General features: G+C 43.4%; 1 protein-coding gene and 1 long non-coding RNA gene across 2 annotated transcripts; both read right to left on the bottom strand.

Moving 5' to 3' along the window:
• Nucleotides 1-2,893: 2,893 nt before the first annotated feature.
• On the bottom strand, nt 2,894-6,668 carry LOC118799982 (flocculation protein FLO11-like). The gene is made up of 4 exons (XM_036560129.1): nt 6,579-6,668; nt 6,454-6,503; nt 3,040-6,379; nt 2,894-2,957 (listed from the first exon to the last, which is right to left on the bottom strand). Exons 1-3 carry the CDS (start codon nt 6,605-6,607, stop codon nt 3,060-3,062), a joined length of 3,399 nt encoding a protein of 1,132 aa, XP_036416022.1. The 5' UTR covers nt 6,608-6,668; the 3' UTR covers nt 2,894-2,957; nt 3,040-3,059.
• A 4,362-nt stretch (nt 6,669-11,030) lies between these two features.
• Nucleotides 11,031-11,253, bottom strand: LOC118799549. The gene is made up of 2 exons (XR_005006120.1): nt 11,177-11,253; nt 11,031-11,094 (listed from the first exon to the last, which is right to left on the bottom strand). It is a non-coding gene; the product is annotated as an uncharacterized LOC118799549 (long non-coding RNA).
• Nucleotides 11,254-11,468: the final 215 nt, after the last annotated feature.

Below are 11,468 nucleotides of genomic sequence, written 5' to 3' on the forward strand. Positions count from 1 at the left end.
CCTGTTGGTAGGCGCTTGGGACAGGCTGGGCTGAGGCTGCCTGTTGGTAGGCGCTTGGGACAGGCTGGGCTGAGGCTGCCTGTTGGTAGGCGCTTGGGACAGGCTGGGCTGAGGCTGCCTGTTGGTAGGCCGTGCTTAGTGCAGGCTTGTAACCACTAGTCAATGGCTGAAAGCTTGAGGTATAGCTAGATTCCTGCAAGCTGTATGCCCTAGAGCCACTTGTTCCCTCTGCACTAGAATCAAAGCCAACATTTTGGGAAACAAAGCTGGATGGCAAACTGCTCTGCACAGGCCGATATGAAACTCCCTGCTGGTAGGTGCTTTGGGCAGGTCTTTGAGTGCTAACAGAGGGCTTGTAGCTTGAGGTATAGGAAACGTCCTGAGAGCTGAACAGCCTCGAACCACTTTGTCCTGTTCCCGCAGCACTAGCACCAAAGCCAACACTTGGGGAAAAAAGGCCAGACTGATAGCTGCTCTGTACAGGTTGAGCTGAAGATAGTCTCTGGGAAGCAGCTTGGACAGGCTGCTCTGACACTCTTTGCTGGTAGGTGCTTGGGACAGGCTGGGCTGAAGCAACCTGCTGGTAGGTGCTTTGGACTGGCTTTGAAGTGCTAGCAGACGGCTTAAAGCTTGAAGTGAAGAAAGACCCCCTTGAGCCTGTTCCTGCACTAGAATCAAAGCCAACATTTTGAGAAACAAAGCTGGATGGAGAACTACCCTGCACAGGCTGGGCTGAAGCTGCCTGCTGGTATGCTGTCTGGACAGACTGGTCTGAGGCTTGTTCTAAGGAGGTGCTTAAGGCAGGCTTAGGAACCCTAGTTAGGGGCTGAAAGCTTGAGGTGTAGGTAGATTCCTGAAAGCTGAATGCCCTTGAGTCACTTGAGCCCACATCAGTCACACTAGAATCAAAGGCCTCAGTTTCCGAGGAGTCCTGGGTTTCCTGAAAATAAGGTTCTTGACTAGGCCCAAATCCAGAATCAGAGCTTGCCTGAGCAGGAGTCATTTCAGTGGTCCCATCCTGAGCACCATCGTTTGTGCAACCATGTCTGTAAACTAAGCATACTTCACATTAAAAGCATGTAGTTTGTTAGAACTTTTCAGCTTGCTAATGGAGAGTGAAAACTTACCACTTCCTGCATCACAGTGCACAGCATAATTCAGCACCAGTAACAAAATCCTGTTGAACACAGACATAATTAACAAAGAAAGCAAACTTTTCTATTAAAAATCACTAAATGAAATTAACATACCACAAAGGTTTCCAGATTGTTTCTGCCATTGCTAAAATCAAAGCTCCAAAACCAACCCTGGCCACCCTCAAAAAACAGACAAATGTTTCTCTGCTACTTCTCCAAGCAGCCACATGTTCCGTTAATATCATCAAAATGCACCTGCCCCGAGTCTCCCTATTGGCTGCTTGGATGACGTGTTCACATCGCCTGTTTGTTAAGGTAATGAGCAATTGACAGGTCCCAATTAGGCCTCATTACTTCATGGTTTTCAATGCGCAAGACCTTGTGTTGCAAATGTCTTTTAAAAGCTTATTACTTGAAAGAAATGCATTTGGGAAATGCATTTTGAAGGATTTCTGCTCATTTCAAGTCAATTATATTGCATCGCTAATAAACATAGTATATGATGGGTTACTTTCGTACATGTCAGTCACGACAGATGTCTGAGACAAAATAAGATGCCAGAATGCCCATTTAATATTTCTTTTGGAAGATTAAGTGTGTCTGATATTCGAGTGTACACTCGCAAAAACAATTTTCTCAGATTTTACATCACTAGCTACATTGCCATCTAAAAGATTTGATGAATCTGAAATCTAAAAATCATATTGTTAGAAAAGTGTGACTTAAATAGAGAGGACCTTTGGTTTAATCTATATTTTCTGTTTTGATGTCTGTGCACAGACTCATGGGAAATGCAGTCCATACACTGTCAGCATCATTCAAGTTTCTGTAGCAGACTGAGCCACTGATAAAGATGTTTGAAGTGAAGGATGTTTAAAGACGAGGCCGACTACCTATGATAACAGAAGCTAGGGGCAGTTTGTTATTCACTGTAGGCTGTAGTTCTCCTCTGGATTAAAAACAAGAGCTCTATTCTTTTGCCTCTTTGGACTATAGAATCTGGTTCCAGTAGTGTCTAGCAAACTTCAGTCACACGGTTAAATTTGAGGAAAGCCTTTTCTTATGACACACCTGATTACATCACTGGCAAGGTGGTGGTGTCTAATTGAAATTTTAGGATCCTAAAATCCTACTACCTTCCACAAATCTGATTCTTGGAGAAATTTGTTTCTGTGACAGTCTGTGTGTACAATGGGATCAAGATACACCTGTAACCTTATTGCTCTAAAAGGGAATGTGTATTTTCAAGTTTGTAGCCATTTTTATAGCCACTGTTTTCTGAAAGTCAATCGAGTTCGAGTTATTCACCAATTGTTATCTACCAAATAGAGCTTAACCTCCACCTCACGCTTAAGCTCAACCTAAGCATGTCATGACCACTCAAGGGTCCCCCCTCCCTTTACAAAACATTAGATCTCATTTTTCATTGAAAATGAATTAAGCCAAGACACCCCCCACCTTCCCAACGGTGGCCAATAACTGAGCTTACCCTTTACTTTAATAAGCAGTGACCCAAAAGTCAACAGATTGTCTCAGTACATTCCCTCAGCCCATTTCCCTATAAGGCAGGCTTGACTTTGGGCTAAAGCCATCTGGCTAAACAACAATTCTGTACAGTTAAATACTCCGAGGGCTACTGGCAAAAAGCACAGGAAATGAGGAAAAAAAAAAGAAGGCATAGCTTATTGGGTTCTGCAGATTTTAGCGCCCCAAATAAACTTCCTGAACACTTGCATTAAAACAAGACAACCCAAACATAGTTGCAAATATTTATTTAGAATTTTTTTGAATCAAAAGGTTCAGCTGCTGCAACAATCCAACCTGAAAGCAGAAACAGTACAAGGTAAGCACATGCAGGTGCACAAAATTGAGATGAGCTGAAACAAGTTAAGAACTGACTTACCATGGAGTGGAAGTTATCAGCTATTCCAGCGTCTTTTGTGTCCACGTTAATCTTGGAGAGCCAGCAGAGGGTTCAGAGTCGTCTAGGGAACTCACAGCCTGAGCATAGGAATATGGTGATCTGAACCCTTGAGCAGATACTGGAGTCAAGCCAGGTCTAAGAGCCATGTCTTGGGCAGGCAAAGCCACTGAGTCTGAAGGGGTATACACACTCCTTGAACCGGTTGAGGTCACACCACTCAAACTAGCACCATAGCTGGTTTGGGGAAAAGGCACATCTTGGTAACGGCTCTGAACGGGCTGGGCTGCAGTCACCTGTCGGTAAGTACTTTGGGAAGGTGTAGATATGCTGGTGAAAGGGCTGTAGTTTAATCCAGATGTAGCATCTTCAGAACTGTAGTCATTTCTCAAGACGCTTTCTTCCACATCAGTCAGAGAAGAATCCATTCTAATATTTTGGGAAGCAGCTTCAGGTGGATAGCTACTCTGAGCCAAAGCTAACTGTTGGAAAGGGCTTTCAACAGGCTTAGAAATGCTAGTAGGGGGGTTACGGCTTGAGGGATAGGAAGATCCTGAAGAGCTGTAGGCCCTCGAGTCACTTGATGCCAGTCCAGTCCCACTGGTTCCAGATGGATAACTACTCTGCACTGGCTGGGATGAAGTTACTTGCTGGTAGCTGCTTGGGACAGGCTTAGAAATGCTGTTGGGGGGGCTAAAGCTTGGGGTATAGAAGGACCCCCCTGAGCCTGTCCCTGCACTAGAATCAAAGCCAACATTTTGGGAATAAAGGCCAGACTGATAGCTGCTCAGTACAGGCTGAGCTGAAGATACTCTCTGGGAAGCCGTTTGGACAGGCTGCTCCAAAGCACCTACCAGCAAGGAGCTTTGCACAGGCTGTGAAGCGCTAGCAGAGGGCTTAAAGCTTGTGGTGTAAGAAAATGCCCTTGAGCCACTTGATCCCACTGCACTAGAATCAAAGCCAACACTTGGGGAAACAAAGCTAGGTGGAGAACTACTCCACACAGGCTGGGCTGAAGCTACCTGCTGGTTGTTGCTTTGGACAGGCTTAGAGGTGCTGGTGGAGGGCTTAAAGCTTGATGGGTAGAACACCACCCTTGAGCCTGTTCCCATTGCTGCACTAGAATCAAAGCCAACATTTTGGGAATAAAGGCCAGACTGATAGCTGCTCTGTACAGGCTGAGCTGAAGATACTCTCAGGGAAGCAGTTTGGACAGGCTGCTCTGAAGCTCCTTGCTGGTAGGTGCTTTGCACAGGCTGTGAAGCACTAGTAGAGGGCTTCAAGCTTGTGGTGTAAGAATATGCCCTTGAGCCCCTTGATCCCACTGCACTAGAATCAAAGCCAACACTTGGGGAAACAAAGCTAGGTGGAGAACTACTCCACACAGGCTGTGTGGAAGCTACCTGTTGATATGCTGACTGGACAGGCTGGGCTGAGACTTGTTGTACAGAGGTGCCCAGGGCAGGCTTGGAAACCGTAGTCAATGGCTGAAAGCTTGAGGTATAGGTAGACTCCTGAAAGCTGTATGCCCTAGAGTCACTTGATCCCACTGCACTAGAATCATAGCCAACACTTGGGGAAAAAAGGCCAGACTGATAGCTGCTCTGTACAGGTTGAGCTGAAGATACTCTCTGGGAAGCAGCTTGGACAGGCTGCTCTGACACTCGTTGCTGGTAGGTGCTTGGGACAGGCTGGGATGAAGCAACCCATTGGTAGCTGCTTTGGACTGGCCTTGAAGTGCTAGCAGAGGGCTTGAAGCTTGAGGTATAGGTAGACTCCTGAAAGCTGTATGCCCTAGAGTCACTTGATCCCACTGCACTAGAATCATAGCCAACACTTGGGGAAAAAAGGCCAGACTGATAGCTGCTCTGTACAGGTTGAGCTGAAGATACTCTCTGGGAAGCAGCTTGGACAGGCTGCTCTGACACTCGTTGCTGGTAGGTGCTTGGGACAGGCTGGGCCGAGGCCGCCTGCTGGTAGGCGCCCGGGACAGGCTGGGCCGAGCCCGCCTGCTGGTAGGCGCCCGGGACAGGCTGGGCCGAGGCCGCCTGCTGGTAGCTGCTTTGGACTGGTTTTGCAGTGCTAATAGAAGGCCTAAACTCTGAAGTGTATGAAAATGCCCCCAAGACACTTGATCCAGTTCCTGTTGCACCAGAATCCAAGCCTACATTGGGGGACACAAAGCTGGATAGAGAACTACTCTGCACAGGCAGGGCTGAGGCCGCCTGCTGGTAGGCGCTCGGGACAGGCTGGGCTGAGGCCGCCTGCTGGTAGGCGCTCGGGACAGGCTGGGCTGAGGCCGCCTGCTGGTAGGCGCTCGGGACAGGCTGGGCTGAGGCCGCCTGCTGGTAGGCGCTCGGGACAGGCTGGGCTGAGGCCGCCTGCTGGTAGGTCGTGCTTAGTGCAGGCTTGTAACCACTAGTCAACGGCTGAAAGCTTGAGGTATAGCTAGATTCCTGAAAGCTGTATGCCCTAGAGCCACTTGTTCCCTCTGCACTAGAATCAAAGCCAACATTTTGGGAAACAAAGCTGGATGGCAAACTGCTCTGCACAGGCCGATATGAAACTCCCTGCTGGTAGGTGCTTTGAGCAGGTCTTTGAGTGCTAACAGAGGGCTTGTAGCTTGAGGTATAGGAAACATCCCGAGAGCTGAACAGCCTCGAACCACTTTGTCCTGTTCCCACAGCACTAGCACCAAAGCCAACACTTGGGGAAAAAAGGCCAGACTGATAGCTGCTCTGTACAGGTTGAGCTGAAGATACTCTCTGGGAAGCAGCTTGGACAGGCTGCTCTGACACTCTTTGCTGGTAGGTGCTTGGGACAGGCTGGGCTGAAGCAACCTGCTGGTAGGTGCTTTGGACTGGCTTTGCAGTGCTAGCAGACGGCTTAAAGCTTGAAGTGAAGAAAGACACCCTTGAGCCTGTTCCTGTTGCTGCACTAGAATCAAAGCCAACATTTTGAGAAACAAAGCTGGATGGAGAACTACCCTGCACAGGCTGGGCTGAAGCTGCCTGCTGGTATGCTGTCTGGACAGACTGGTCTGAGGCTTGTTCTAAGGAGGTGCTTAGGGCAGGCTTAGGAACCCTAGTTAATGGCTGAAAGCTTGAGGTGTAGGTAGATTCCTGAAAGCTGAATGCCCTTGAGTCACTTGAGCCCACATCAGTCACACTAGAATCAAAGGCCTCAGTTTCTGAGGAGTCCTGGGTTTCCTGAAAATAAGGTTCTTGTCTAGGCCCAAATCCAGATTCAGAGCTTGCCTGAGCAGGAGTCATTTCAGTGGTCCCATCCTGAGCACCATCGTTTGTGCAACCATGTCTGTAAACTAAGCATACTTCACATTAAAAGCATGTAGTTTGTTAGAACATTTCAACTTGCTAATGGAGAGTGAAAACTTACCACTTCCTGCATCACCATGCACAGTATAACTCAGCACCAGTAACAAAGTCCTGTTGAACACAAATATAATTAAGAAAGAAAGCAAATTGTTTTCCATTAAAACATACTAGATGAAATTAACATACCACAAAGGCTTCCAGATTGTTTCTGCCATTGCTAAAATCAAAGCTCCAAAGACAACCCTGGTAACCCTTGAAAATAGACAAATGTTTCTCTGCTACTTCTCCCAGCAGCCACATGTTCCTTTAATATCATCAAAATGCACCTGCCCCGAGTCTCCCTATTGGCTGCTTGGATGACGTGTTCACAACATGTGTTTGTTAAGGTAATGAGCATCTGACATTTACCAATTAGGCCTCATTACTTCATTGTTCTCAACATGCAACACCTTGTGTTGCAAACGTCTTTTAAAAGCTTTTACTTAATATGGCAGGATGAAGTATTTGGATGCCTTTTATTATGATGGGTGCAATATTCCTTTGGAGCAGGGGTGCACAAATCTGGTCCTGGAGGGCTGGTGTCCAGCACAGTTTGGAGGTCCCCCAGCTCAAACACACCCACTTAACCTGGCAATTAACAGATAAATGTAGTGGTGGGTTGGAGCAGGTAAATCACCAAACTGTGCTGGATACCAGCCCTCCAGGACCGGAGTTGTGCACCCCTGCTTTGGAGGCTTTTATTGTGGTAGTCTTCCCATTCCCCATAGTTCTTCCCCTAGTAAGTGGTCCCAGGTGACTGAGTCCTTTAACGGCATTTCTTTGTTGGCCTTTGGTGCTGTTTGTTGTGGCTTGCTAAGACAGCAATTGGATCTCTTTGAATTTTTGTTGGTGTTGTGGACAGCCTAAGGTAGGAACAATCTTGGTTGTGATTTTAGTTCAATGGATGGTCGGATCTAAGTAGTGATGGCAAACCTGAGTTTTCTGAAGCTGTCCTCCTAACTGTGTTGAAAAATGGTTCATTACTCGAAGCTTTATGACACAGTGCCCATTAGTGCCATCTGGTGGCCAAAACCTCAAAGTGCTTCGTGTATCTGGCGAACATCTGTTTTGCAGCTTTTAAAACTGTGTTCGAGTGCATTACAACCATGGTATTTGTTGTTTAAATAAAATAAACCAATAAAACTAAATTGTTGTGCCTATCTCATTGCGCACATCCAGTATATATATATATATATATATATATATATATATATATATATGAACTGTATAAATTTATCTAGTTGAATTTTTTTCTTTATTTTTATATTTCTTTTCTCTTCTTTTTCTTCCAGATTGGGCTAGGCCAGGTGGTCAGTGGCTTGCAGCGGGTGGCTGTAGCTTAGACGGCTCATCACTGCACTTTTTTTGAGTTGTGTAATTGTTTTTTTTTCTTTTTTCTTTGTGTGATTTGTGTGTGTGTGTGTGTGTGTGTGTGTGTGTGTGTGTGTGTGTGTATTTGGAGTGACAACTAATTTATGAGGTGGTAGAGCTCTTAATCTTCCTCCGTAGACACCCACCAACACTTGACCCCTGCCCTTAGCTAATGCTGGTTAATGTATTTTTTTTTTTTTTGTTTTAATAAAGGAATAAAGTTGATTCTACTTTTTTATAAGGTTATACCTTTCCACTTTTGATATTTAAAGCAGGACACATTTTTGTTGTGGAAATTTTAAGCTTGAAGAAAGATGATATTTCATGTCCTTTGGTTGAAATAATCAATTTTGTTTTTTTGAAAGATATATTGGTGTATTTTTACATACTTGTTTCATATTTAAAAAAAGAAAATACATAAATAAATAATCTGTGGTGCAAACTTAAAACTATTGCCTTGCACTTTTTTGGTCACACTTAATATTAATTAAATGTTTTTTAATGAAAGAAATGCATTTTGGAAATGCTTTTTGAAGGATTTCTGCTAATTCCCAGTCGATTATATTTCATTCCTAATAAACATAGTATCTCATAGGTTACTTTTGTACATGTCAGTCACAAAAGATGTTGAAGACAAAATAAGATGCCAGAATGCCCATTTAATATTTCTTTTGGAAGATTGAGGGTGTCTAATATTTAAGTGTATACTGTGTGACCAATGAATGTTTGGTGACATACCCAGGATGGGCACTTGCAAAAATGATTTTGTCCAATGAGAAAACTGTATTCCAGAGTAAATTCTGCATTTGTTTTAGTTGGATAAGTTTAGCTTTTACATCACTAGCTACATTGCCATCTATCAGTTTTATGTTCCTCATTAAAAAGATTTCAAACCTTCAAAAAAATTGTCAATGCAGGTTATGGAGATGTAGATCTAACGAGGCAGGGGGGACATATCGCCTTCATTATTTGGACAGGGTTAAATTGTGCTTTTAACAGGCATGACTGCTTTTGCTTGATGAATCTGATTAAAAATTGTTTTTTTAAATCATATTATTAGACAAATATGACTTAATCAGAGAGGACCTTTGGTTTAATATATATATATTCTGTTTTGATGTCTGTGCACAGACTCATGGGAAATGCAGTCCATACACTGTAGCAGACTGAGCCCCTGATATTCAAGACAGTGAAGGATATTTAAACATGAGGCTGACTACCTGTGATAATGAAAACTAGTGCCAATGCTGGTTCCAGTAGTGTCTAGCAAACTTCAGGCAGTCACAAGATTAAATTTGAGAAAAGGCTTTTCTTATGGCACACCTGAATACATCACTGGCAAGAAGGTGGTGTCTAATTGTAACATTAGAAACTTTGTGATCCCAAACATTCTGCAAATCTCTTTGAAACTTGGAGAAATATCTGTTTCTGTGACAGTCTGTGTGTACAATGGGATCGTAATACACCTGCAACTTTATTGCTCTAAAAGGGAATGTGTATTTTTCAGTTTGTGGTTATTTTTATAGGCACTGTTTGTTTTATGAAAGTCAACTGATTTTTTTCAATTATTCACTAATCTTTATTTGCTGACAGACTGGTCTGAGGCTTGTTCTAAGGAGGTGCTTAAGGCAGGCTTAGGAACCCTAGTTAATGGCTGAAAGCAGCCACATGTTCCTTTAATATCATCAAAATGCACCTGCCCCGAGTCTCCCTATTGGCTGCTTGGATGACGTGTTCACATCGCCTGTTTGTTAAGGTAATGAGCAATTGACAGGTCCCAATTAGGCCGCATTACTTCATGGTTTTCAATGCGCAAGACCTTGTGTTGCAAATGTCTTTTAAAAGCTTATTACTTGAAAGAAATGCATTTGGGAAATGCATTTTTAAGGATTTCTGCTCATTTCAGGTCAATTATATTGCATCGCTAATAAACATAGTATATGATGGGTTACTTTCGTACATGTCAGTCACAACAGATGTCTGAGACAAAATAAGATGCCAGAATGCCCATTTAATATTTCTTTTGGAAGATTAAGTGTGTCTGATATTCGAGTGTACACTCGCAAAAACAATTTTCTCCGATTTTACATCACTAGCTACATTGCCATCTAAAAGATTTTTTTTTTGATGAATCTGATTCAAATTGTTTTTTAAAAATCATATTGTTAGAAAAGTGTGACTTAAATAGAGAGGACCTTTGGTTTAATCTATATTTTCTGTTTTGATGTCTGTGCACAGACTCATGGGAAATGCAGTCCATACACTGTCAGCATCATTCAAGTTACTGTGGCAGACTGAGCCACTGATAAAGATGTTTGAAGTGAAGGATGTTTAAACACGAGGCCGACTACCTATGATAACAGAAGCTAGTGGCAGTTTGTTATTCACTGTAGGCTGTAGTTCTCCTCTGGATTAAAAACAAAAGCTCTATTCTTTTGCCTCTTTGGACTATAGAATCTGGTTCCAGTAGTGTCTAGCAAACTTCAGTCACACGGTTAAATTTGAGGAAAGCCTTTTCTTATGACACACCTGATTACATCACTGGCAAGGTGGTGGTGTCTAATTGAAATTTTAGGATCCTAAAATTCTACTACCTTCCACAAATCTGATTCTTGGAGAAATTTGTTTCTGTGACAGTCTGTGTGTACAATGGGATCAAGATACACCTGTAACCTTATTGCTCTAAAAGGGAATGTGTATTTTCAAGTTTGTAGCCATTTTTATAGCCACTGTTTTCTGAAAGTCAATCAAGTTTGAGTTATTCACCAATTGTTATCTACCGAATAAAGCTTAACCTCCACCTCACGCTTAAGCTCAACCTAAGCATGTCATGACCACTCAAGGGCCCCCCCTCCCTTTACAAAACATTAGATCTCATTTTTCATTGAAAATGAATTAAGCCAAGACACCCCCACCTTCCCAATGGTGGCCAATAACTGAGCTTACCCTTTACTTTAATAAGCAGTGACCCAAAAGTCAACAGATTGTCTCAGTACATTCCCTCAGCCCATTTCCCTATAAGGCAGGCTTGACTTTGGGCTAAAGCCATCTGGCTAAACAACAATTCTGTACAGTTAAATACTCCAAGGGCTACTGGCAAAAAGCACAGGAAATGAGGAAAAAAAAAGAAAGCAAGAAAAAAGAGGCATAGCTTATTGGGTTCTGCAGATTTTAGAGCCCCAAATAAACTTCCTGAACACTTGCATTTAAAACAAGACAACCCAAACATAGTTGCAAATATTTATTTAGAATTTTTTTGAATCAAAAGGTTCAGCTGCTGCAACAATCCAACCTGAAAGCAGAAACAGTACAAGTTCAACACATGCAGGTGCACAAAATTGAGATGAGCTGAAACAAGTTAAGAACTGACTTACCATGGAGTGGAAGTTATCAGCTATTCCAGCGTCTTTTGTGTCCACGTTAATCTTGGAGAGCCAGCAGAGGGTTCAGAGTTATGTTGTCCAGAGTCCATCATTATCATATATGTTGTCTGGAGTCCATCGTCATCATCACATGTGTTGTCCTGAATCCATCATCATATTCATGTTTGTTGTCCTGAGGCCATCTTCATCATATGTGTTGTGCTGAGTCCATCACCATCATCATGTGTGTTGTCCTGAGTCCATCACCAAGCGTGTTGTCCTGAGTCCATCAACATCCTGTGTG

The sequence above is a fragment of the Colossoma macropomum genome, unplaced genomic scaffold (assembly GCF_904425465.1).
Source record: "Colossoma macropomum unplaced genomic scaffold, Colossoma_macropomum, whole genome shotgun sequence".
Taxonomy (NCBI): Eukaryota; Metazoa; Chordata; class Actinopteri; order Characiformes; family Serrasalmidae; genus Colossoma; species Colossoma macropomum.

Excerpts from the sequence above, each read along its gene's own strand:
- LOC118799982 (XM_036560129.1), bottom strand. The coding sequence starts at position 6,607 with ATGGCAGAAACAATCTGGAAGCCTTTGTG. Across the intron at positions 6,504-6,578 it reads ACAATCTGGAAGCCTTTGTG|GACTTTGTTACTGGTGCTGA; the intron begins GTATGTTAATTT and ends TGTGTTCAACAG. Across the intron at positions 6,380-6,453 it reads GCATGGTGATGCAGGAAGTG|TTTACAGACATGGTTGCACA; the intron begins GTAAGTTTTCAC and ends AAGTATGCTTAG.